This window comes from Sander lucioperca, chromosome 6, assembly GCF_008315115.2.
Source record: "Sander lucioperca isolate FBNREF2018 chromosome 6, SLUC_FBN_1.2, whole genome shotgun sequence".
In the NCBI taxonomy this organism is placed as follows: domain Eukaryota; kingdom Metazoa; phylum Chordata; class Actinopteri; order Perciformes; family Percidae; genus Sander; species Sander lucioperca.
Window position 1 is genome coordinate 26,200,681 of NC_050178.1, and position 27,722 is coordinate 26,228,402.

Below are 27,722 nucleotides of genomic sequence, written 5' to 3' on the forward strand. Positions count from 1 at the left end.
ACTCGAACATCTCACATTTACCAACAAAACGTACAGTGAAAGACCGTGCAAAGCATTTCAGACCGTCCTGCCAACCTGTATACATTTAACATCAATGTACGCTATAACAACTTTCAATCCTGTCGGCTGTCTGCAGCTGGTGGGGCTGTTGCTCCGTTCCCCCGCGACTGACACGCACACACACAAACACACACAATCACACACGGTGGATGCAGGAAAAAACGCAGATGAGACGTACAGGATGACCTAAATTGAGGACAGCTATGGTCGTTATTGTAAGTGCAATGATAAGTTAAAGTCCAATAAGTACTTTATCAAACCGTATGAATGTGTGTCCCAGGCCAGGATAGGAAATTAACTAACAATGTAAAGATCAACAAGCCACTGACAATGACAGATATGTTCATATTTGATTCATTTCATTCAATTATTATTTTGTGTCTTAAATCCACCAGCCGTTTTCATATTATACCAACATTTTCAGCATCCTGAGCCTTTTTGGTAAGGTTACTAGGAAATCTTAGCCCAGAGTAATTAATTAATAGTAATAATTATTATTCTCCCCAAAACAAGTTTCCATTTTATTTATTTTTTTTATTTTTAAGAACTATACAAAAGAAATTGCAACTTTTTTGCAACAACTCGTGTTATGGTGTGCATTCACCAGTGTTTTTGTTGTTGTTGTTGTGGTGCGCGTAGGCTACTCCTGATTTTGTCAGTCATCTCATCTCTTATATGCAGTGGCGTAACGAGCCAACACCCGGCCCCTATGCAGGATTATCAAGGTGGGCCCCCCTACTACAGCACGTGATGACCACAAGTAGGCTACCATCAATAGGACAGGATAGGATCATAGAGACACAGCAATTCCTGTTTTTCACCTTTATGACGCAAAAAAAAAAAAACTGGCTGGTAAAAAGTCCCTGTGGCAGGTGGATTTAAAAATCCATTTATAAATCAATTAATGGATTTATAAATCCACCTGCCACAGTGGCTAGTGGTCAAAAAAGTTAACTTCATGCCCTGTACCTCAAACCCGGTTTCCCTCGCCATCTTCACTGCCAGTCTCCAACCCACTACGGACCAGATTTCCCCCACTACAAATTCTCACTCTGAATCAAATAAATATTTTTCTTTTTGCACCACTACAGTTCTGTCCCCAAACGTGACCAGCTCCAAGCCAACCGTCACCTTACTCCTGCACCCTCTTATGCTGTAGGGGACAAGGTCTGGTTGGCGACCCAGGATCTTCCACTGCGGATGGAGTCTAGGAAGCTGAATCCTAAGTACATTGGCCCGTTCGTGGTGGAGAAGACCATCAACCCCGCAGTAGTCCGGCTGAAATTGCCTAAGTCCCTCAGAGTCCATCCCACCTTTCATGTCTCCTGCCTGTCCTCCTCAGTCCCTTGCCCCCCCCTCCCGTCCTCCCCCTCCTCGGATGATCGGTGGTGGGCCGGCCTACACGGTACGTTGCGTCATGGACTCCCGACGGTGTGGTCGGGGATTCCAGTATCTCGTGGACTGGGAGGGCTATGGACTCCTGAAGAGAGGTGCTGGGTCCCTCGGCGTCAGATCCTAGACGCCAACCTGCTACGTGAGTTCTACCGTCTCCATCCCGGTGCTCCGGGTGGTCCGCCCGGTGGCGTCCGTCGGAGGGGGGGTACTGTCATGAACCTTCCTCCTTGAGTCTGTTTCCCTGCCTGACTTTCCTGAACGCACCCTGTTCCTGTTGCCGGGCAACTAGGGCAAGGTGGGAAACCCAGGATCATCTGTAACTGCACTCACCAGGCTCATCAGCAATCTGCACACCTGGTCCTGATCATCATCTCTACACCATATAAGCTATGACCTGCCAGAACATTAGGCTAACTAGTATGTTGTGCTTGCGTGTCAGCTTAATCCTTTTGACAGTTAGTTTTGCTGCTCTGTTGCTTTTGTTTGTTGCTAAACTGATTCCTGTTCCTTTGTCTGCAGTTTCGCCCGGGAAACATTTGGCATTACCTGTGTTCTTCAATAAATACTCACCTTTTTCGCCACCTACCTTGTCCTGGTCTGCATTTGGGTTCTGTATCTGAGAAACTGTGACAGGTACTCTCTCCATTCAAAGATAACATTTGCTGTTGTGAATACATAAATGACTGGCCCTCGAATATACTTTCACACTTTTTTAAAGATTTTTTGTGTGTGGCATTTTAGGCCTTTATTGACAGGACAGCTTAGACATGACAGGGGAGAGAAAAGGGTAATGACATGCAGCAAAGGGCCACAGGTCAGAATAGAGCCTCTGTACATGGGGCGCACCTACCAGGTGAGCTACCCAGGTGCCACTACTTTCTCATTTTTCAAAACATAATTCTTATATTTAAGCAATGTGGCATGGATTTTATATGTTCATCTCTCAAAATTTTTATTTCCCCTAAAATAATTTAAAAAGCATGCCTTCGTCTTCTTCTTCTTCTTCTTCTTCTCCTCCCCAAAATCTGTTTAAATGCACTTTTTAGGGTTTTTAAGGTAGCTCTGCATTATTTCTTCTGTATTTACAGTTGTGTTCAGAATAATAGCAGTGTGTTTAAAAAAAGTGAATAATGCTCAAAATCCTTAGAATAGCTTTTAATTCCATAATATCAATGCATTGGGAACACTGCACATTCGATTCCAAATCAAAACATGACCAAAATTGATCACGTTTGCGTTATACCTTTACAGAAAGTGAAGAAAAAGGGATATTAGGCTGTTCAAAAAAATAGCAGTATTTGCATTTTTCTTTACAAACTCAAACATTTACTTTATAAACTGAAAAAAGTCTCAAGGGTTTGCTTTACTTTGAATCACTGCACTAATATTTTGTTGCATAACCATTATTTCTGAGAACTCCTTCACATCTGTGTTGCATGGAGTCGACCAACTTCTGGCACCTGTGAACAGGTATTCCAGCCCAGGACGATTGAACTACATTCCACAATTCCTCTGCATTACTGGGTTTTGCCTTAGAAACAGCATTTTTGATGTCACCCCACAAGTTTTCTATGGGATTGAGGTCTGGGGATTGGGCTGGCCACTCCATAACATCAATCTTGTTCATCTGGAACCAAGACTTTGCTCGCGTACTGGTGTGTTTTGGGTCATTGTCTCGTTGAAAGACCCATTTCAAAGGCATTTCCTCTTCAGCATAAGGCAACATGACCTCTTCAAGTATTTTGATGTATTGAAACTGATCCATGATCCCACAGTATGAGAAACATCCCCATAACATGATTTTTGCACCACCATGCTTAACTGTCTTCACAGTGTACTGTGGCTTGAATTCAGTGCATGGGGGTCGTCGGACAAACTGTCTGTGGACTGTCCAAATAGTCCACAGAATGTTGCCCCATTTCTCCTTTGGCCAGTCAATGTGTCCTTTGGCAAATTTCAACCTATTCAGTACATGTCTTTTCTGAGCAATGGGACTTTGCGGGGGCTTCTGGCTCATAGCTTTGCTTCACATAGCCTTCTTCTGATCGTAACAGTACTCACACGTAATTTTAAGTCTTCTTTGATTTTCCTTGAGCTGATCATTGGTTGAGCTTTTGCCATTTTGTCTATTCTTCGATCCATTCGAATGGTAGTTGACCATTTTTTTCCCCACGTCGTTCAGGCTTTGAATGCCATTTCAAGGCATTTGAAATCATTTTGGCTGATCAGCCTATAATTTTCTGCACTTCTTTATATGTTTTCCCCTCTCCAATCAACTTTTTAATCAAAGTCCGCTGTTCCTCAGAGCAATGTCTGGAACGACCCATTTTGCTGAGTATTTCAGTGTGAAATGCACTATAACCAGCATGCACAACATTTACTTCCTTCCTTCCTTAAATATGGGCCATAATTGACACCTGTTTCTTCACAGAATCATTCGCCTCACTAATTGAACACAACACTGCTATTATTTTGAACATGCCCCTTTCAATTACAGATTAAATTAAACAGAATGAGCAGCATGCATGTCATGACTGTTGGGTCTGTTGGTTTTCTATGACTCTACAACACTTACTAGGAAATTATTTGCCATGTAGAAATATCACTTCCACCAAAATATTTGATTCATGAGGTTAGTGATGTTGGACTGCTATTATTTCAAACACAACTGTATATGCAGCACATGTAAATATTCTGTGCATGTGCCATAAACAAACTAGAGCATGGACGTTGTGTGACCTTATAAAATCTTCTCTGGACATCATTTATCTTTATACTTGACTAAATCAGAGCTGCCTTAGATGTCGGAATTGAACACAGACATGATGTAATCGAAATGCTAAACGGCCCCACAAACCCTACAGCTCTTTGTGATTGGTGATTCATCACCAGCTCATCTCACTGTAATGAACCCAGACACTTATTACATGCCCCCCCTTCAAAGAGAAAACACTGGCCCTTCCAACACAATTTCCTTGCTGGTGTTGTCAAGTCGCAACTACAAAGTGGCTCACGCTCCTCTCTAGCGAGCATGTTGTTAATATTTGATGGGATGCGCTACTTCTTACAAATAAAGCAGACACTGTCCTTGTTTCTGCTGATGTGGAAATTCTGTGGTTGATTATGAAAGAAGTGTGAGGGCCTGATTAAGAAGGTGGCAGACACAGTTAGGTAAGACATTTGGGGGTGATATAAATTTGATTCATGCATAATATGAACTCTTAAAAGGAGCGAATTGAGAGAGAGGAGCGGAGCATGATCAAGAAGGGTGTCAATGCACTGAAATAAGAGTTATAGCAATGGGATATTTAGTGATAATGTATAATGATGATAATTTGATTTGAATACAACCAAGCTGGATAAGGGACTGACAGAAGGGAGAGGGAGAGACTGATAGGGTAATTAACAGTGTGACATATATACTTGGCTCAGAAATATAGGTTATACGCACTTTATTGAGGTATTCAGGACATTGTTGGATGATGATGAGAGAGGGAGAGCCAGAGATAGAGAGGTGAAGGAGTCCAATGTACTTAACTGAGACATTTAGGTCAATTTTATTTTCACTGCTATAATTAAACATATTTTATTCCAAATTCCTTGACAGACTGAGAGGCATATAACAGCTTTCAAATTGAGCTGATACTTCAAGTTCAAGACTCCCCCCCCTTCCCGAGTAGCAAATTTACCAAGAAGCAAACTCTTAACATGGATGAAATATAGATGCATTTATGGCAAATTAGATGCAATAAGATAGTTAGAGGCAACACACAGGAAGTAAAGGGAGCTGTGTGACACATTTAACTGTGAGAGGCACCAGGGATAACTTTAGCCTGTTTGATTATGCCTTAATTAAGTGGTCACCTGAGAGAAAAGCTCAAGTTCTCCTCACTGAGACCACACTTTTCCATAAGCAGAAGTGACAGTGGCAGAAGTGGTTTACTGACTGTAATCCTCACATTTGCAATAAAGCTTGCCCTGGGCTCTTTGAACATGAAGGGTTCAAGGAGATTTTCCCCCCACACATCCTAACTTTACGTTTGCTTGGTTTCAGACCTCTGAATAGAGTGTTGCAGGACAGCCCAGTCTCATGGCAGTTGCGAAATGGTGACATTTAATCTATTGATTTGTGTACAGGGACACGATTTTCTCATTTTTCTCGTGGTGGTGAGCACAAATTTTAAACTAATGTATTTCAATGGGAAGCATCTTTCGTGATAACAGCACGATTACGGTAGCGAGTAGTATTGAAAAGCCGAAAATCCGCGTAAGGAGGTTGGTTGGTGTGGTGGATGGGTCAAACAACACAGGACTTTCACCCCGGAGACCGGGGATCACGTCCCGCGTGTGGCAGTTCCTTTCCGCGTTCTTCTTCTCCTAACCACAACCGTCCCGTTGTTGTCGGCGTCTCCTGCGTGTGACGGTGTTGTTTGACCCATCCACCACCCCAACCAACCTCCTTATGCGGATTTTCAGCTTTTCAATACTTTTCAATTATGGTGTTATCACGAAAGATGCTTCCCATTGAAATACATTAGTTTAAAATTCGTGCTCACCACCACGATAAAAACGAGAAAATCGTGTCCCTGTACATGAATCAATAGATTCGGTTCCCCTTCTCCTTTCCTTTATCGTGGTGACCACTACGAAATAAACGAGAAAATCGTGTCCCCATTGACGAATCAATAGATCAAAATAACGTGACCATTTCACGAACTGCCGTGAGACCGGGTTGTGCAGGAATGACGTATTTTCGTAGGCCAACCCGGGTGTTAGCATCACCCTGGTTCCCTCCACAGATTGTTCCATTGGATTTTAGATGATTGCAGAAAATAAACTCTGTGGCAATCAAAAGTGTATGGTACTTACACCTTTTGTTCAGCAAGATAATCTTCACAAATGAACACCACTTTTTTGATTTTTGAAGCGTAAATGTAATCGGCAGAAGTAGAAAGCTAAGCTGTCATTGAACTACAGATCGTTGAATGATTTAATGCCAAAACTGGACCACATGGAGAATGCTCTATCTGCCAGAGAGGGTACGAAAGCATGGTTCATAGTTATTGGGGCATGCAGTGAAAAAGTGTGCCATCCAAAATGACGTCTGTTAATTCCAGATTTTTAGAGTCGACTTAACCAGAGTGTTTTTGCAATATGCTGAACAAGTTGAGAGATCAGGGGAGTAAATCAAAGCAGATAGAGAAGACGGTCTGCAAGAATACGCCTCTTAGCTTAACCAAGCTGGGGCACACTGCAAAGCGTCTGCACGCAGCCAAAACTGAAGTATGCAGAACCAACCACCCAACTCTTTTCCCCAGATGAACCCTAAAATAATCCCATCAAGTTTTTAAAAAAAGGATTTGGGGATAAAGACAGGAACACATTGAAAAAGGAAGGAAAATTTGGGCAGGATATTCATTTTAACCGAATTGATACGACCAGCTAAAGACAGAGGGAGTAGTGACCATCTCTCAAAGTCCTGCTGTATCCGGGTGAGGAGAGGGGTAAAGTTACATTTGAAGAGATTCTTAAATTGGTCTTGAACTTGAACCCCCAGATATGTAAACTTGTCAAGAACAGTTCTAAAAGGTATGGTGATATGGTATGTATCTAGCCTAGAGACGTAGAGGAGCAAATCATCCGCATAGAGCGAAACCCTCTGCTCGATCCCGCCCCTGTTCACACCAGTGATATGAGGATGAGATCAGAGCGCAATGGCAAGAGGCTCTATGGCGACTGCAAAGAGCACGGGGGGATAACGGGCATCCCTGTCTCGTACCCCTAAAGAGAGGGAAATAGTCAGAGTGGTTGTTATTAGTTCTGACAGAGGCGAGTGGGTGGGTGTACAATAATTTCACCCAGGCTATGAACTTCTCACCAAAGCCAAAACTTTTTAACGTACGGAAAAGATAGCCCCACTCCACTCTATCGAAAGCCTTCTCGGCATCTAAGGAAATTACAATTTCTCAGTTTTTCGAGCTGGAGGGGTTGTACAGAACATTAAATAAACATCTAACATTAGAAAAAGCATATCTATTTTTAATAAAGCCTGTCTGGTCAGGAGAGATTACAGAAGGCAGGATTGTTTCCAAACGCATAGCCAGTAGCTTAGCTAAGATTTTATAATCAACATTGAGTAACGAAAAGGGGTGGTAAGATCCGCAGGAAAGAGGGTCTTTATTTTTTTTCAATATCAATGAAATGGAGATAAGGACTCAGGGAGAGAGGCGGAGTCGAATGAATGGGAGAACATGTTGGTTAGGAGTGGGGCCAGCTTGGCTATAAACTTCCTGTAAAACTCGACAGGAAAACCATCCGGTCCCGGGCACTTAGAACACTGTAAAGAACCTGCCGCTCGTGAAACTTCCTCCACTGTTATGGGTTCCTCCAGTTGTAGTTTGGAAGTTGTAGCAACAGAGGGGACAGCAAGATTACAAAAAAAGAGTCAAAGAGTGAGGGGTCCGCTGACATCGGTTCCTTGTATACCGATGGTAAGGGGGAAGTTGCATAAATGTTATCCAGCTGTAGTATACGGGTCATTAGCTCAGACATCTTCTTTTTCCTCTGTTTTCTCACAAAACGTGTATGACATGATTTGCCCCCTAATGAAGGCCTTAAACGTCTCCCACAGCAGGGATGGTGAGACACCAAGCGTTTCATTAGTGGCTCTAAAAAAGTCAATCTGACCATTTAGAAAGTGGACAAACTTGTCGTCCGATAACAAACGTGAATCGAAACGCCATGGTGCAAACAACACCGGTCCCCCACCCACTACTAAGTCTAAAGTCAACGGTGCATGATCTGATATAACAATAGGATTATGAGAGCATGAGTGGACAGAGGGTATAAGTCTGTTGTCAAGAAAGACGTAATCAATGCGGGTGTAGGTGCGGTGGACAGGGGAGAAAAATGAATACTCCCTGCCCGTGGGATTGAAAAAAACGCCATGAGTCTGAAACAGAGAATTCCTGAAGAAAAGTTTTGATAGCCTTAGAAGATTTGGATGGGTTACTAGGTTTACTAGAGGATCGATCAAGAGGGTCCAGCCAGCAGTTAAAGTTTCTGAAATCTTCAGGTGCGTCTCCTGCAAAAAAGATATCTTAGCTCCGAAATGTTTGATATGGTTGAGCACTTTACTGCGCTTTATTTGGTGGTTTAGACCTTTGCAGTTCCAACTACACAGCCTAAGTGTGTTCTCAGCTGAGTAACATACTCACTAAATGCAGGATCATCAGTGTTTAGTAGCTAAGGATATATTGGTTACAGGTCGAGTCTCAGCACCATCGTTCCCATCACCCCTGATTTGAAGAGTCAGCCATTCTTAAATTTTTGTTGATAAAATCAGCAGCAGGGTCGGTGAACCTGCGGAGAGTGCCGCCCGGCAAAGTGATCCTCAGTTCGGCTGGGTAGTAAAGGCCAAACTTGACCCCTGGGCAGGCGTGTAGAAGGCGCTTAGCATTCCCAAACTCTCTTTTTTTTGGCCACTGACGGGGAATAATCAGGGAAGATGGACAGTCTTTTTCCTTGGTGTAGTAGAGGGGAATCTTTTCCCACCTTGCGTAGGATCTGTTCCTTGATATGAAAATAGTGAACTGATGATAAAAGGCCTGGGTGGGTCCCCCCTCCTTGGGTTTCCCTCGGAGAGACCTGTGGGCGCGGTCCAAGGTGTTTTTTTCATCCAGGCCTAACAGGTCCTGTATGAGATGAGCGATAAAATCTCTCGGATGAGGACCCTCCAGACCCTCTCCAAAATGGATAATTTTAACAGCCTTTGACATCAGCCTGTAACTGTGTCTGCTCAGAAAAAAACAAAAACCGTGATTTGTATTTATTATGTATTCAAGGAGTATGGCCTGTCAGACTGTAGTAGCATGCTAACTCCAAAGAGATTAGCTCCTCTTTCAGGCTAAAAAGCAGTCAAATCATTGTACTCAGTATGTAACAGAAAATCCCAATCACACAAATCATTTTTATGTGGCCTAATCTGACTTCTTTTTGGATTACTTGACTTTCCTAAATCTATGTACAGTAATAGAGAGAAGCTTGCCTTTCCTTTCTTCTGTGATTATTGAGCTTCCACACTGTGGCCTGTTACTTTTTCCCCACTATTGCTATGCCACATCACTTTGCTGTAGCCCGAGGGCAACTGAGCCAATAACCACAATACTTTACTGCAGTAAAATTGTTTTGTTATGATTTTTCTCTAAGCGTGATTATTTACTAGACAATATGTGCACATCTGCACCACCGCTTCATTACACACAGAGTACACTGACTCATGGCCGATGATTCACTACCGTTTGTTGTTTGTTTTGTCTGACTATGTGCATTTTTGTTGAGGATATTTTAACTTTTACTTGCAGATCATTGAAATATTTTTTTCTTTCTCACTCTGGTAACATCTATGTTCGATAAACTTGCACTTGCTGCTATAGTGGTTCAGCTCTCCACTTCTCAGAGGTTAACTGTCAATCAAAAACAATGTTCTCTCGTGCAGATGCTATGGAGCAGGTTCGGGAGAGCGAAAGTGGATCTGTTTGCCTCACGAGAAAATACACAGTGCACACTGTGGTTTTTCTATGAACACACCTCTCGGGGTTGACACCTTCTCTCACCAACCATGGCCCAGGGCTCTCCTATATGCTTTTCCCCCGGTCCCTCTGATTCCTCGCCTTGGCATACATCGGTCATTCTGGTGGCACCGGAATGCACAAGCGCATCCTGGTTCCCGACCCTGGTTCAACTTCTGGCGGGGTCCCCATGGCAACTGCCGTGGCAAGGGGACACACTGTCGCAGCTGAACGGTGTGATATCCACCCCCCGGTGATAAGCCAGCGGCTATGGGCCTGTCCGCTGAGCGATAGCGTTCGGAGAGGCTTGCCCCCTCCCACATCGTGTCTTCTGCCCCTCATGTTAACTTACCTCATATTGGTGGATAATGATTTGGCTCCGTCTACCGTTATAGCTTACGTAGCGGCCATTTCGTCCTGCCACAAGGACTATGGAGAGAAGTCAGTTTTTGTGCACCCCCTGGTGAATTGTTTTTGAAGGGGGTTAGACGACAGAAACCTGCTGTACGCTCTCTCACACCTCAATGGGATTTAGCCCTGGTGCTCCGAGCTCTGGGGAATCCCCTTTCGAGCCTCTGGCACAAGCTTCTCAAACAGTGCTTCTCCTCGCCTTCACGTCGGCTAAGAGGGTGAGTGATTTGTGCGTGCTGTCGGACATTCGGGCGCACTCCACGAGAGCGCTGTCAGCGTCCGCGGCCCTCCTCAAGTAGCAGAAGTTGCAGTGCTTCGCCTTCTGAGAATACAGTTCCCAGTTTGTATACGGTTAGAAGATGGCTGTGTCTCATGTGACGTTTATTTGTACACGCTGTAACTATACAAATCACAACATGTAAATAGGAAAATGTTGGCGTTATTTTGTTACTTATTGAGAGCAGTAGGCTAGATGGAGCCGGTTACCTCCAGGATCTGTGCTAAACTAGGCTAGCAGTGGGTCAGACAGAGTTATGACATGCACGGAGATGAGAAGGGTATATATGGACTTATCTAACTCTGGGAGATACGGTGAATAAGCTAAAGTCCCAATAAGTTGGCGTGTTCCTTTAAGGGATATTAGCTTTTGAGACACCTCTGAAAACTTTTGTTTTGTTAGGGGAATATGAATTGTCAGTCTTTATGCAGCCAGCATCTAGTGTCTGTTTGAGTAACTGCATCTTAAAGGAGAATTCTGGTCGATTTCAACACGTAGCTCGGTTGTTTGTAAATTTGGAGTGCTGTCAGTACCGAGAAAAATGAAAACAATCGGTGCTGCCTACACCGTGTTATCCTCCTGCTAGATTTTGCACCCAGCAGGCTGAAACAGGGCAAGTTTTAAATGTGGTTTTAGCCTCTAAACATGTTTGAAATGTCATTACAAGTGCCTAGCCATGTGCAGTGATTCGTTCCGAGTGAACACAGCGAATCTGACTGCAGTAGATGTGAAAGAAATGCATTAAAGTTCTGCTAATGTCAGCCAGTGCATATACCTCTATTTATTTCCTGTTTTCCAGTGAAGTCCACACTAGTCGGTGTCGAACTCATACAATCCAATATTCCAAAACGTATTTTTCCACAAAAAAAACAATTTGCCATGGTTATGTCCATAGTAATGACTATGTAAACAACATAAATTGGCCGTAACCTGACACCACAACTGAGCCAGCACAGCTACAACAGTTCAAGAGTTCAAGAGCTATCGCGCATGCGCCTAGGTAACTACAGTAACAGTGGAGACTCAGACTGTCAGCTGACAGACGAAGACGGAGCTTTGGGATAATAACGAGATTGGGTCAGTGTTTTGAAAATATTTTTCTCGATACTGACAGCACTCCAAATTTACAAACAACAGAGCTACATGTTGAAATCAACCGGAATTCTCCTTTAAGGCACTTTTTCATCTTGCACATGATAAAACAATGTAACAAGAACTGAACGATTGATTAACTGTTGAATCATTATAACATTTATGTTGAATGTTCAGTGAAAGTCTTATTGCTGGAATTGAGAGCTTTGAGTGTTTTGGCCACCATATGCCTCAGCACCAGTAAAATGGCTTGCCTGTGTACACTGTAGCGTCAAGAGCATCAGATAATTGGCTCTCAGCCTACAAGCCACACTTATTGGCTCACAGCCTCACTGTACAATGGCTCCTTTCTTTTTCCTTTACCCTGTCTTATATCATTATCGCCATGTACTGGGGAAAGATAATGATATGTACATCTATTCAACCTGGGTGACATGCCTCGTAGGGAGCCACCAAGCCGACATCCCCCTTCTCTCCTCACTCAAACTCTCTCTCCCCTTTCTTTTTAATCTCTCTCTCTCTCTCTCTCTCTCTCTCTCTCTCAGCAGACATGGGGCATTTGTTATTTGTCCCCTAACCTACTATGTTTTCTCTCGCAATGATTTATAAATAGGGTGCTGCTTAGCATATCAAAAGACACTGAGGAAGGGAGAGAGAGAGTGGGGAAGAAACAGAGAAGGAAGAGATAAAAGATGTTGGAAAGACAGAGAGGAAGAAGGAGATATAGAGAGATAGTTTATGAACTCAGCTATGTGTGGCACTGTCACTCAGACACTGTGTTTAATATAATGGATAGCTGTGTTGGGACTGGCTGACTCTTAACTCACTGCTGTTATCTGGGCAAATAACAATCTTAACTCAAGGTCAACTCACTTCCATGGCAACAGAGCAAACTATATACGTCAATATGTTAGGTAACTAACTATAGTAACCTCTTGTCTATGCGTTGATGACGTAAATATTTAAAAATGTGCATCCTCTTTGTAGTGCCTTTGTGTTTAACTGCATTTATAAAAAGACAAAAATTACATATAGACCCATTTGAAATGTAAGACATCGCATGTGGAAACATATATTTTACATGCAGGCTGTGCATTACTGTGATTTAGAAACAGCTAACAAGGCGTTTGACACTGAGTCATTATGCCTAACAATGCCTCTTAGCTGTTTTGAAATCTCTGTAGCATCTTGTGGGTTATAGACAGACTGTGTACCTCACGCTGCACTTACATGGATTCTGTTAATGAGCTGGTGCATTTAAACACAGAATGTGCTTCATAATGATCCAGACAAGGTTTTATCTTCCTTCAAATGCATAATGTTCCCATGTTTTTTAGGTTGCTGCAGGAAAACATGCTTGTTTAAATCACATCTCTGTAGCTTCCACTAGCCGAATCATGATTCGGAATCCTGTTTACTGGTCAATATATGGATGCAGCATATTGTAGAACAGATTATGAAGCATCAAACAAGAGTTTTGTTATTTTCCTTGACAGTGTGAATTAAGAACAGGGCAGGGGTATTGATCACCACAATGCAGACAAAACAGATATCTTGTTTATTAAGCATTTAAATGCCGAACAGGACCAGCAGGACAGCCCTTAAATAGCAGGGTAATGTAGGACGAGGTGTCCTGATACTCAAAAACAATGGACACCTAGTCCTGTATTGTCCCACTTTCTGTATGCCAGAAAAAAAAGAGAAGCCGTGTTAAAATCATCAACCACTTTTAACTATTTGTTTCTAGTCTTAACCCAGGAATGGTTTACAGTCATTTAGTGATGGCAAAATGAAGCTTCATGAATCTTTGTGAACCATTTTCCTTATTTTCTTTATTTAGAAAATGGTTCACAAATTTTCATAAAGCTTCATTTGGCCATCATTAGTTTACGGTCATTTCACCTGAGAGCGTTAAAAAAAACTGTTCGACATTTTGGGAACTGTGCTTATTTGCTTATAGAGTTAGATAACACGATTGATATTACTTTCATATCTGTACGCTAAATATAAAGCTACAGCCAGCAGTGGATTAGTATAGCTTAGCATAAAAACTAGAAACAGAGGACAACAGCTAGCAAAAGGTAACAAAATCTGTCACGTCTCGTCTGTGTCAAGTTTTAGTTTTAGTTTGTTTTGTGTTTTCTGTTTAGTTTTCCATTTCCTGTTTTATTTTGAAACGTACCTTCTTGTCTCATTTCAGACTTACTGGTCTTTGTCCTCCTTTCTGCCTGTGTGATTACCTGTTCCCGCCTCTATGTGTTGCACCTGCATCTCATTGTCCCCCGTCTTGTGTATTTAAGTTCAGTCTTACCCTTACTCCTGTGCGAGATCGTCAGTTTTCCTTGTGTGCAGCCTTCAAGCGTTTTTCCCTGTTTCCTGTGTTCCTGATTCCCTTGGATTTTTTGACTACTGCTTGTTTTTCGGATTTCCCTTTGCCTGTTGTTACTTGGACACTGTTGCCTTTAAAGTGCCCATATTATGCTCATTTCAGGTTCATAATTGTATTTTGAGGTTGTACCAAAATAGGTTTACATGGTTTAATTTTCAAAAAAACACCATATTTTTGTTGTACTGCACATTGCATTTCATCCTGTGTGTTGAGCTCTCTGTTTTAGCTACACAGTGAGGCATCGCACTTCTATCCCATCTCACTCAAAACAGCATGGATGGTTTTTTTTCCAAGTTTGTATGCGTTTTGAAGCACCAGAGACACAAAATAACACCCCAAATCCCAGAATGTTTTTTTTTCTTCATAATATTGGCACTTTATTAGTGCTTTAATAAAACCATTAATCTTCTACTTACCTGAGTTGAGCATTTGTGGGTCCATTTCCTGGTGTGCGTGATAAAATCAACCTACAACACTTCTAATTATCATCATTATATCTTGTTTGTTTCATCCATACCAAAACTAAACTGGTGTAGAGCCATAGTTTGGTTGGCAATGTAAAACAAAGAATTACAGGCTTTGCAGTACAAGACTATTTTTGGGAAATCATTCAAATATTTGGTATCAGACCTTCAAATTAATATTTGCTGACTAGTCACACAAAGCTGTGCGTTAGATATGCATATATGCTTAACCAGACTGTGACCCACTATCAGCGTACAGTGCACATGTGAACAAAGCCCCTGTGTGTTCATGTGGAAACCGGGGCTTGGACTGAGTCTTGACTGAGCGGCAGGCCGATCCCATCAGGACATCGAGGTGCACCTGAGCCCAATTAACCTCTGTCTATATCTTTGTGTGTCTCGGTGGACGCTGGAGATGAGCCCCAGACTGAACCGTGACAGGCTCACATGGTGAGTACTGCACCCTGAAAAGACACCACAGACAACTGGATACGTCCTAGAAAGGGGGATTTGTGTGTGTGTGTGTGTGTGTGTGTGTGTATTTCAGGTAGCAGCTCATCTCCTGTCCCCTTCCCTCTCTGGGTCCCTAAACAGTCCGTCCGTGCTTCCTTGTGTCTCTGTGTTTGCATATTTTCACATATTCTGTACACTTCAGCTGTTTGTAATAAATGGGGTAGCACCTCACTCCACGGCGCACATTGCTTAATAAATAATGAGCTATCAAACATTGCCGATTTATGTAAACTAGCCGGCATTGTAAGCATTCATTTTGCTTTCGTCGCTGCTTGAGAGAGTAATGGGCTGCACACTCGGCTCAGAACAGGGTGTCACTATCAGGATTAAAGCTGTCCTGCAGTGCTGATATCATGCAATAATTCTGCCTGGATTATTACACCCAAAATAAGTGTCACACATTATTTGGCTCGCCAAAAACTGATGCTCAAATATTTTTCAACTGTGTCAAAATTATGTGGAAAGTATTACACATTAAGAGTCTATGCAAAGGCTTATCTTATTTTAAAGTTGGAGGCGCAGCAAATACTGAAGTGCTAAATAACACATGTTGCCAACCTAATACCTGACAAACAAAAGACTAGCCAAATAAAGTATTACCCATAATGTGTCTTCAATGTTTCCAGTCATTTTGTAACCCTAACCCTACAGCTATGGTCAGGCTGCAGGTAAAAGAGGCACAATACTTTTTGTCTTTGAGTGTGACAGTGTGACAAGAAAAGTAAAAAAATCACATTGAATCTGACATCTCCAACTCTGTGGTCTTAAATCTGACACTGATTTGTGTCAGTGAGACCTCAGTCTCAGCAGTCATGTCAGTGTCCATGCTCAGCACAGACAGGTGGTCTAGACCAGTGGCTCTTTAAGTCTTGGTAAAGTAAAATCAGTGATCTCTTTTTAAACACAATATACATGTTAGAAAATACTTCTTGATAACATGTACAGTAAGAAGACTGTACACTGTGTTAAACTGTTTATCACAATTTCTGTGTCCAGGATTTTTTGAGCAACACTGAAATCATGGTTCAATGACGCACTAGAGTCATCATTTACATAACCCCTCCCCCACTGTATAAAAACAATGTTGCTACTAACATTATAGCGCCTAGCATCAGTGTCGTTTCATTTACAGCTTGTGAGCAGCGCAGGTACACTGCTATGGAATTCATATAATGTGACACTAAAACATTACCTTCCTTGCCAGCCTTCATGTCAAAGAAAGTTTCTATTTTATCTTAAAGGACACTTCTGTTCCTTGCCTGCACTGGACTCCCCGTATTGTATGTTTTTTATATCTTATTTTGTGCAAATAAACTAAACTAAAATCTTACCTCTTTCAGTCTAACATGAAAAAAACAACTCTGTTAAATGCCACAATCGTGTAAACACAAGTAAAATAGCTGTCACTAACGTACCTTTCAGTCTTTTAGCCTAAATCGGCTACCCAGCCCACCAGCAGTTACTGCTCACTGCTGTTGGTGTCTGTCTATAGACTGTGTGTGATACTGTTAGTATGTGTGCTAGCAAACTAACACAGCCACAACCAGAGTCTATCGATGCGCTGGTCCATGACAGCAGCTCGTTCTTTGGCTTAGCACCTCCAGCGGACACTGTCTCAGAGCAGAGAATACTGCTTATTTTTTCACAAATGTAAGACTTAATTCATGTACTTGGCAATTTTTTTAATCAATGAGATTGGGCTGGGTGGTTAATACCACTTTTTCAAGACTGCTTTGCTTTACTTTACCTTCCTTTTCTTGATGTTATCTCCATACACACCTGTCTACCTGCCTTAACACTGTAATTTCTCTTGAGCCTTGTGCCTGCTTACATTCACTCACTGCATTTTGCATATGCTTCTTTGTGCCTGAGTTGTGAGCTGCTGATGCAAAGTGTGATTTTTATTTTGTGGAATTTTTTTTATTTCAATACAATTCTAATACCTGAAGAAGTCTTAACTATTCAAGAAAAGAGTAAAAGAAAAGATTAGAGAAACAGTAGTCTGAAAAAATATTAATTTTAAATAGCAGAAATGCTTTTTATTTATTTTCCCTATCCTGTTAATCATCTCGCCACACCCTTAAATCAACCCTGTCTCCGAGATGATATGTGTCTAATTTGCAACAATATAACAACAACACACAAGGAAACATGTGGCCAGGGAACATATACACCAGGCAGCGATTGCTTTCCTTTGAAACCATAATTTGTAAAAACACTAAACACTTATATACTGTAAATGTAATTTCAAAATTCAAAGGTTTAATAATGACCCCTCAGAGATGGAAAATGCTTCTCTGTCTGCACTTAAGGCAAAAGGGTGTTGCTCTGAGATTTTTTTTATGGCTGATCTCAGTTATATATATATATATATCCTTATAATGTCAACGTTTTCATTTCAAACCAACATGGGACTCCCCACCCAGGAGAGATGTATGTGTCCCGAGTGAAACCAAAAGTCAACGTTGACTTATTTTAACTTACAAACATACTTATTTTAACTCAAACCATGATTTTTTCCTAAACCTAACCAAGTAGTTTTGTTGCCTAACACCGGGAACACACCGCCCGTGTAAGTGTCGTGTAGCGTAGATACGTGCCTGATCGTGCGCCTGGCCACTGATGTTGATGTTTTCATGGGATTTGTTGACAATAAAAAAATATCCTGACTTGAACTGTGTGATAACATTAATGTGATTAATAATGACACTTCTTCACTTGCACTACACCAATGACACCAGTGATACATTTACAGCTACAGGCAGTGAAACCATGGTGATGTTAATGCTACTTCACGTTCAGCCTGTTAGAATCGCATTAGAAAATTGAAACAGCAAAATTCAAAAAAACTTCCTCAAATTCGCAAAAAGGTTTTTACGCTCACTTAAGGTGGTTTTTGCCTTTTTTGAAAAAGAGTTAATGCGCAAAATGGGAGATGGAAACAGCTTTGCCGAATAAGTTGTGACGTAGCGAACATGTAACTCACATGACTATAGTCCAGGTATCCATCGGATGGGGGAAGGAACAGGATATGGTCCCATCCAGTGCTCCGTACACTTAAGGCACAAGGTGCGTAGTGGAGTTGCGGTGCGCTATAGCCTGTGTCTCAGCCACGTCGGGTAAATTGACGAATTGGTTCAACAGCTTGAATCGTATGGCTCTGCACACCGTGTATACACAGCGGTGTACGGTTGTCTTACTGACACCAAATGTCTCTGCCACAACCCTGTATTCGGCACAGGTGGCCAACTTGTACAATGCTACCTCTCTCCATTTAGCCAAAGAACTTAGCTTCTAAACTCTTTGATTTAGCAAGCCGGTTTGCAATCTACAACCATGCGCAACGTCAACTTGTGACGAAACTACGCTTTGTGTAGTCTAGTTTATTCGCTCTAAACCAGTTGATGGAAACGCTTCTAATTCACATTTTCTTTTTTCTTCTTTTTTGCAACATTTTAAAAGTTCGCTTGACAATTAGATGGAAACATGGCTAGTGGTGCCTCATTTGTCCATCACTGTTACTCAGTGTTGGGTGTAATGCGTCAGCGTTACAGTAACTAATTTTTTGGGTAAAAAGTAGTGTAATGCGCTACTACTGAAAATTTGGTAACGAAACGTAGTTCCTTTTTCAATTCGGCGCAACTTTACTTTTCCTAGGGACAGATTTGACAGCGACACTGCCTTCTCAGCTGCACGCTCACAAGCTCCACACGGGACGTGACAGAGGCTGGTAGCAGAGTAATCATGGCAAGCGAGAAGCAGACAAAGCTAACTTTTGAGAGCGTTTTAAGCTTCGTGGCTTTTTGCTAGACGGCGCTCTGAGCCAGGCAGACACAAAGCTGACAACCTCACAGATGGATGCGGTGGAGACGGGCTCATACATACACGCAGCGGACCGCTGTGGACTTGTGTTGGTTGCACGGACACGCAAGGATTTCCAGAAAAGAGGCTGCATGTGTCTACGACAATGCACGGACCAACGTGGCTGCGCGACCGGTACAAGTTGATGCAGACATTACATACACTAACACTGTGTAACACCAATGACCAGCTGATGTGCATTCAGCCCGCGCTGGACTCGTTCATAATCAATCAGCCGTCACTCTGTGAGTAGAGAATCCAGTCTGCAGTGTAGTTCAGACACTTCACTGATAAACCAACAACAAGATAGTTTTGGTATAATTAACTTCAGTCTCTGTCAAAAGATGCTGCTTAGAGAGATTTAAGAAAAAACTAAATGTTGGAAAAAATAAAAGTTGGCAATGACACATTCTTTCTTTGGATTAAATCATATTTAGAAACACTGATTGAAATGTTATTATTATTATTATCCTTTAAACTAGTACAAACTAAATTGTAGCCTACATTAGAATTGTGAGAAAAGAAAACAGAAAGGAGAGGAAAATCTTAACTTTCACAGGTGTATTATGAGATAAATGACTTTCAATTTGTTCTGTAAAAGAGAAATAAATTGGAGTTTTTTGCTAAACAAACTGCTGCATTGGAACAACAACAGGTGTCTGTGATCCAAACAGGCCAAAGCCATTCATCAGTGAGTGTGGTGCTGCTGAAAAATCCACGAAACATTATTAAAATGAGGAAACAGAGTGAAAAGGCCTCACCTGAGCAGCATGACCTATCCGTCTTATCAATGCAGTGCAGTTACTCTTGCGACCAGATGGGGGCGATGCATCAAACATAAAAATTTCTCAGCACAGGAGACATTCCCAGCAGTCACAGTGGCTGTAAGTGACAGACAAATGCAAATGAGTGGTGCGACACATGAATCCCTTTAAACACATAATAAAACGCTTTATTTTAATCCAACAAATGGGATTAGAGCACATGAGATTCAAGGTTTTTCCAGTGTTTGGACACAGGAAGCACTGTCCCAGCCACATGGCCAGACTACCAACGACAGCTGAGACGGAAGCAGAGGCTTTGCCAACTGTCTGGCTCATTCTCTCGTAGGCCTGCTTCCCTCAGGCCACTCACAGCCAGTAGGAACGTGTCCAAGACTGTCAAATATCAGCAAGGTCTCACACAGACACAGACACAGACACACACACACACACACACACACACACACACTCTTGCAGTCCCACGTATTAATCCACACACACTGGAGAGACTTAAGGTGGAATGCTTGATTTCCTCCTGTCCTGCAGGTGAAGAATGCAGTTTGCATACATTGCTGTGAGTCAATCCATCAATCAAGAGAGTGGGCTTTTTGTTTCATACATGCTTTAGAATAAATTATATTAGAAGTCTGCCAGATTCAGCTAAATGAGAAATAATTGAGACTGAATGCTCTCTCTATCAAAACATGATAACTTACAGTTTGAAGGGTCCGTAATTACCAGCTGGCTCTGTAGAATTAGGGAAGACAATTTATAAAATCATCATAAATACATTTACAATTCACTATTCAGACATTACTCTTCCCTTAATGTGTATACTCCTTTGTGCAACAGATTATTGTCTGCCACAATATGTCTGTCAAACAGGAAATGAATACAGTTAACATGTAAAGATGATACATTACATTCAGTTATGCTCTAACAACGGAAAAAAACCTCTTAATAAGCAAGTGACATCACATGTTACTTTTCAACACAATATGCTGCATACCATTTCTGTCATGTTGTGATTATGCATGAAACATTTTTGAAACATGACAGAGCAGTAGTTTCTAAGAAATAATAGCTTGACAAAACAATTCCAACTTAATGTCTGCTTACTAGTTTTTTTTCGTAGTGGTTGAAAGCTCCAGAAAAATGGCGGAAAGTGGATATTAAATTGGGATTGTTTTCTCAAATATTTTTTTTTCAACTATTAATGCAACAAGCACAAGACAGCATACTATATGCATATTAACGCATGTAGAACCTGTGATGAACCAAACTTCATTGAAAAATGTGCTGAAAATTATTCTTCCTTGCATTCATTTATTTGGCACTGCACAATAATATCATAAAAGTTATTGATTACTAGATGAATTACGCAATGATCGCATTCAAAAGTAAGTACTGAAACTTTGACATAAAATGTTTTTGCTGTTGACTCATTTGCCATGTCATTTAAAAATCAACAGAAGATGAACATGAGGTAAAATAACCGACCCTGTGTCTTTGAGTGCTGACATATATTATCTTCCATGTAGCAGTCAGCAGTCAAATATTCAAAATCAAATATACAGAAAAAGATGTGAATGATGTGCCAAATGTGCCAAGTGTGTGTGTGTGTGTGTGTTTTAGTTGCAAAAACATGAATAAATACTGCCATTAATAACCAAATTATGACTGTAATCAATAGCCTACTTGTAACATTTTATTTTGAAATTATATAGAGGTTAAGCCCACCTTCACACAACTTTCACCTTGTCCTAGTGATGACCAAATGAAGCTTCATGGAGCTTTGTGAACCTTTTTCTTTATTTTCTGAGCCCACTAGATGGCACTCTTGGTTTAAAGAAAAAGGCTCAAGGAATGGCAATTCACTTTGCTTAAACCCTTTGTTGAACAGAGAGCGCCATCCTGTGGAGGCTCAGAAAATAAAGAAAATAATTAACAAAGATTCATGAAGCTTCATTTGGCCATCACTACTTTGTCCATTTGAAAAAAAACTTTAGATAACATCTATCTTCACCGCTGGATCATACAAATACATCTATGCCACGGGGCTGGGCTGCAGGTGAAATCCATACTTCCCATCTTCCCTTTCTCCAGCCTGGGTTCATTTGTGCGTCACTTGGCTCAGTCACCTGTTGCAAGAGGAAACCAGAGGTGAGGCTTCCGGCGAGGGCGAACACTGTCAGGTTTCAGGTCTGACTCTCTTTTCTCCCATGGGTGTCAGCTGTATGGACTAGAGTGCAGGCACCAGGCCACGCTGCCACTATAAACTCTGACCAGGACTCATCTCACATTAATAAATAAATAAACAGACAGACAGACAGACAGATAGATAGATAGATAGATAGATAGATAGATAGATAGATAGATAGATAGATAGATAAAAGCAGGGGTGTAGCTGTACCTTAAGGCGCTCATGTCCTCCTCTCCACCGCTCCATCCATCTCCTCTCCTCTCTGTTCTGATTACTTCTCTCCTGCAAAACACACAAAAAGAGAAATGTGAACCGCATAAGCCTCTGATTGACTGATTTCCCACCTCCTCCTTTTTTCCCCTCTTGCAGCCCGTCTGACTGCAGCACCCTTGAATAATAACCACCTTTCCTCTCTCTCTCTCTCTCTCTCTCTCTCTCTCTCTCTCTCTCTCTCTCTCTCTCTCCCCCCCCCCTTCTATTTAAGATGCCGCTCACGAGGCGGGCCTGCCATACCGGTTTTAAGCACACACACACACACACACACACACACACACACCTCTCTCTCTCTCTCTCTCTCTCTCTCTCTCTCTCTCTCCAATCTGACAGTCCAATATGACGATCTGCCCCACACACACACACACCTGCTTTTCATCAGCTTTGATCTTGATCCCCTTTGGAGGTTACACATGAAGGAATCAAACAGGTTAGAGCCTCCTTGTATTACGTAAAATTTCCAAAAACATAATTATAAAATCAGAATGAAGTGTCAGAAATACAGCTATTAAAGTATGCGCTCAAAATAACGGATCTGTTTCAAGGTCCAAAGTATTTATTATCATTATCGGTCGATGTGAGACCTCCCTCCCTCTCTCCCTCTCTCTCTCTCTCTCTCTCCCTCTCTCTCTCTCTCTCTCGCACCTCCCTCCCTTCCTCCACCTCCCCTCTCTCCACGTCTCTGCATTCTCCCTCTGAGTCGTGTGGGAAGCTGCTCAGTGAATGCGGTTGCAGAAGGAGCCAGCATACTTATGCGCCTGACACGGATACTGTTCTGTCTTACAGGAGACAAGGGGGGGGGGGAAACACAAGCTTACTTTCCTCTCTTATAACTTCCTCCATTCCCCCGGACTGGATATAATTTAAAAATGCTCAGATTTCCTCTCCAAGTTGATTTTGATGACATTCTCTGTGGACCAAGGGAAGCGCGGAGTTTCCAGCTCCTCACTTGCACCGCGGCTGACTAAAGGCTGAATAACTGCATTATTCATTTTTACGCACCGGTTTCTGTTGTCCTGACTTGTCTCTCTTGTTTCTCTCTCTGTGCTTGTCCCCTTTTTTTCGTCCGGGAGAGGATCTTCAATATCGCCATAGCCCTTCCGTCCTTTTTAAAAAGAAAAGAAAAATTCCCTCGTTGGATGGAGACTGAAATAAGCATCTTTTCTGCCTGCAAATAAACAGACCGCTAAAAAAACAACTGTTTTGTAAGGCGTTAGAGCAAATAACTGGATTTATGTTGCCCCAATGGAAAATAATATACTGATACAAATAACCTGATGGGAGCGTTTTGGCTGCCTATGCCCTCTGAAGCATTATCCCTGTGCGCAACTTCACTCGAAACAAACCAGTATTTATTCATCGGATCGTTGGGGGTTGCGGAGCCAAGCTAAATCCAGACGCACAGTGTTGGCCATCCTCTCTCCCCCATTTTTTGCTCCTCTCCTCTGCTCATCCTCCTTCTCCAGTTTCCCCCTTAAAAAAAGCTCCAAGAATGACAGACTTATTTCACCGCATCACCGAGCGCCTTGCGCCTTTTTTCACGCCTTGGACTCGCCGGACGCGCTGTCAAGATCTCTAAAAACTGTCTGCCTCTCCCTTTCTCTCTCTCTCTGTCTTTCCCTATTTCTCTTTCCCTTCCTTTCTCATCGTCTCTCTCTATCTCTGCAACCACATGAATGCTCTCCCATGGAGGTAGTACAACCACTTTGGGGACCGAACGACCAGAGGGGTGATTTTTCCAAGCAAGAGGAGCCCGTCAGCAAGAGACGCATCGGGTGAAATCTGAGCTCCCCCCCGCCACCCCTCCCCCTCCCTCCCTCCCACCCTCACTCCTTTCTCTCCATCTCCAGCGCACCCCCGCCAGTTTGCTCGGCTCGGGTTGATATACCGTAGCCTACATGGGGATATAGGGGCTGGAGAAACCTTGTTGCGCCCCTACAACTGTCTGCGTTCTACTTAAGCTTCAGAGGACTGTTTGCGCCGTCTCCATCCATGTCTCACCAATGCTGCCCCGTGTCTCCAGAGGGAGCTGCATTCATTAGCACCTCAGCTTTGGGTAAGTACAATTTGTGTTTGGAGATTTCATCCGTGTTTCTTTAGAATGACCTGGATTTGAAAATTCTAGATTCGAGGACCATTTATTTTTTGGTGTCAAATGTGGAAAAATAAAAGGTTCTCTGTGTGATACTCAAACCCTCTCAATATGTCAGCAATGGGCACAGTCCCAAATCTTCCCATTGCTCTCACAGTTGCTTTCCTAAATAACCTGAATGCTGGTGGTGCGGCTAATGCTGGCTTCAAATGAGACCCCCACGAAAAAGAGAAGTGCAGCCGTTTGACTTTGATTTTGTTAAATCTGCTGAGAGGTGAAGAATATAGCCGTGCTGCTGTCTTAGACACTTTCCAAGACGATGCTTCATGCATTGAATGTCAGAATTAGATGCATAGATGGGCAGCAGCTCCTGGGTTTGAGTAATTTCCAGAGCATATGGTACTTTTCCTGCAGTATTAAATAATCTGCATTAAACATTTGTGTTGTCCAATGATTAGGGTGAATCATTGTGCCAAAGCTAGTCGCTGCAATGATTCCAATAAAAAGTGCAATCATTAGAAAAGTGCACAATTAGCATGGGAATATATATATATTTACATAAACCATATACGTTTACATTAAAAGGTAAAAATACCATCCCTGATAAGGATTTCATATTAAAAAAATATCATACTTAAAAAAAAATGTTAAAATGTATATTACAATTTCAGTATAATCAATATCAAATATGCATTTTGATGGATTGCTTTCCGTGTGTGTGTGTGTGTGTGTGTGTGTGTGTGTGTCTGTGCATGCACCTGTCTTTTTTCTCTCCAAAGGTTACTAAATGGTTTTCTGGAGGAGGATTTCTAACCGGCGAGATGCTGCTCGTACTCCTGCTGGCAGCCTTTTCTTCCTCCATCTCCGGCTCCCTCTCCTCCTCCCTCTCCTCCCCCTCCATGTCGGACGGACCTCAGATGGCAGACCCGTCCGCCTCGGACTTGATGGCCGAGACCTGCAGCGCCTGCTCCTGCATGTCAGTGGAAAACGTGCTGTATGCCAACTGCGAGAAGATCACTGTCTATCGACCCACGCAGCTCATCCCGCCGGCCTCCTCCCTATACCATCTGAATTTCCAGAACAACTTCTTAATCGTACTGTACCCTAACTCGTTCCTCAACTTCACCCACGCCGTGTCACTGCAGCTGGGGAACAATAAACTGCAGAACATCGAAGGTGGAGCGTTCATGGGGATGAGCGCGTTGAAACAGCTGCACCTGAACAATAATGAGTTAAAGGTGCTGCGAGCAGATACTTTCCAAGGGATAGAAAACTTGGAATACCTTCAGGCTGACTACAATTTGATAAAATACATCGAAAAGGGAGCATTTAACAAACTGCATAGGTTAAAAGTGCTCATCCTGAATGATAATCTCATACAGGCACTTCCTGACAACATATTTCGCTTTGCCTCGCTCACACACCTGGATATAAGGGGGAACAGGATCCAGAGGCTTCCTTATTTGGGGGTTCTGGAGCATATTGGGCGCATTGTAGAACTGCAGCTGGATGACAACCCCTGGAACTGTACCTGTGATTTAGCACCTCTCAAGGCGTGGCTTGAAAACATGCCCTATAATATTTTTATCGGCGAGGCCATATGTGAAACACCAAGTGACTTGTACGGGAGGCTCCTGAAAGAAACTAACAAACAGGAGCTTTGTCCCATGGGAACAGGAAGTGACTTTGATGTTAGAATGCCACCCGCACCGCCTGAATTATCAGGGCAGTCACCCTCCAAAATGTCCCCAACCATTCTGGCTCCCATGGCCACAAAAGCGGCAAAAACCACTGACTCATCTAAGATTTACGGTAATGGTATTGTGGCTGGTTTACCCCCTTTTGGAAGAAATAGACAGATTGTTTCCTTTCAGACACGGACCCCTCCATTGCTGTGTCCGCAGCCCTGCAGCTGTAAAGCCCACCCCTCTGACTTTGGCATCAGCGTCAGCTGTCAGGAGAGGAATATTAAAAATTTAGGTGATCTCCTTCCCAAACCCCAAAATGCCAAGAAACTTCACCTGAGTGGAAATTACATCCGTGACATAAGCCCAGCTGATTTCCAAGGCTTTGAAGGCTTAGATTTGCTACATCTTGGCAGCAATCAAATTGTCACGGTCCAAAAAGGTGTGTTTTCTAACCTAACTAACCTGAGAAGGCTGTATTTGAATGGAAACCAGCTTGAACAGTTACACCCAGAGATGTTTTTGGGCCTCACAAACTTACAGTACCTATATTTGGAATACAATGCCATAAAAGAAATATTAGCGGGTACATTTGACTCCATGCCGAACCTACAACTCCTGTATCTCAACAACAATGTTCTGCGGAGTCTCCCTGCCTACGTGTTTGCGGGTGTCTCTTTAGCCAGACTGAATCTAAAAAACAACCACTTCATGAACCTACCAGTGAGTGGTGTCTTGGACCAGCTGCAATCATTGACCCAGATAGACCTCGAAGGGAACCCGTGGGAGTGTTCCTGCGATCTTGTCGCCCTCAAACTCTGGCTGGAGAAGCTAAGTGATGGAGTGGCTGCCAAAGAGGTGAAATGTGCCTCCCCTGTGCAGTTCTCCAACATTGAGCTGCGCCTCTTGAAAAATGAGATCCTGTGTCCTAAGCTTGTTGCGAGGCCGCCGTTTATTCTCACTAGCGCCACGCCTGTTTTGACCTCACTGTCGCCTGCCGGAGTTGGAAAAGCACCGCCAGGAGGGCCTGTGCCTCTCTCCATCATGATCCTCAGCATCCTCGTAGTGCTGATCCTCACTGTGTTCGTGGCCTTCTGCCTGCTAGTCTTTGTCCTGAGGCGGAATAAAAAACCAGTAGGCAGGCAGGAGGGGCTTGGGAATCAGGAGTGTGGCTCCATGTCATTGCAGCTCCGCAGACACAGTCACAAATCGGGCAAAAAAGGCTCCATCCCGGGAGACGACTTGGGAGGCGAGACGTTCATCCCCCAGACAATCGAGCACATTGGCAAAAGCCACACCTGCGGGATCGGACGCTCCTCAGACATGGACGCTGGGTTCAAGTTTGCAGACTCGCAGAGGCAGAAGATCATCCTCCGGAACAGTGCCGACAAGGATAAAGACTCGCTTTCCACCCTGGAGCGCAACAAACGCCTCAGCACCATCGACGAACTCGAGGAGTTCCTCCCCCACCGAGAGCCCAGCATGTTCATCCAGAACTTCCTGGACAGCAAAAGAGATTTCAACAGTATAGGGATGGGCGGGTACGAAATCCGCTACCCGGAGAAAACGCTGGATAAAAAGATGAAGAAGTCGTCGCTGATAGGCGGGAACCACAGTAAGATCGTGGTGGAGCAGAGAAAAAGTGAGTATTACGAGCTGAAAGCCAAGCTCCAAGG

At 42.8% G+C, this 27,722-nt stretch overlaps 1 protein-coding gene and 1 long non-coding RNA gene across 2 annotated transcripts in view; one reads left to right on the forward strand and one right to left on the reverse strand.

Moving 5' to 3' along the window:
* Window positions 1–19,666: 19,666 nt before the first annotated feature.
* On the reverse strand, window positions 19,667–23,519 carry LOC118495289. The gene is made up of 3 exons (XR_004897644.1): window positions 23,272–23,519; window positions 22,207–22,278; window positions 19,667–19,914 (listed from the first exon to the last, which is right to left on the reverse strand). It is a non-coding gene; the product is annotated as an uncharacterized LOC118495289 (long non-coding RNA).
* Window positions 22,951–27,722, forward strand: part of slitrk4 (SLIT and NTRK-like family, member 4) — a 7,114-nt gene continuing 2,342 nt past the window's right edge. Inside the window, exons 1-2 of the mRNA XM_031297101.2 lie at window positions 22,951–24,325; window positions 25,141–27,722. The exon at window positions 25,141–27,722 is cut by the window's right edge and continues 2,342 nt beyond it. Coding sequence (XP_031152961.1) covers window positions 25,183–27,722 — 2,540 coding nt within the window. The 5' untranslated portion in view covers window positions 22,951–24,325; window positions 25,141–25,182. The remainder of the gene's footprint in view (window positions 24,326–25,140) is intronic.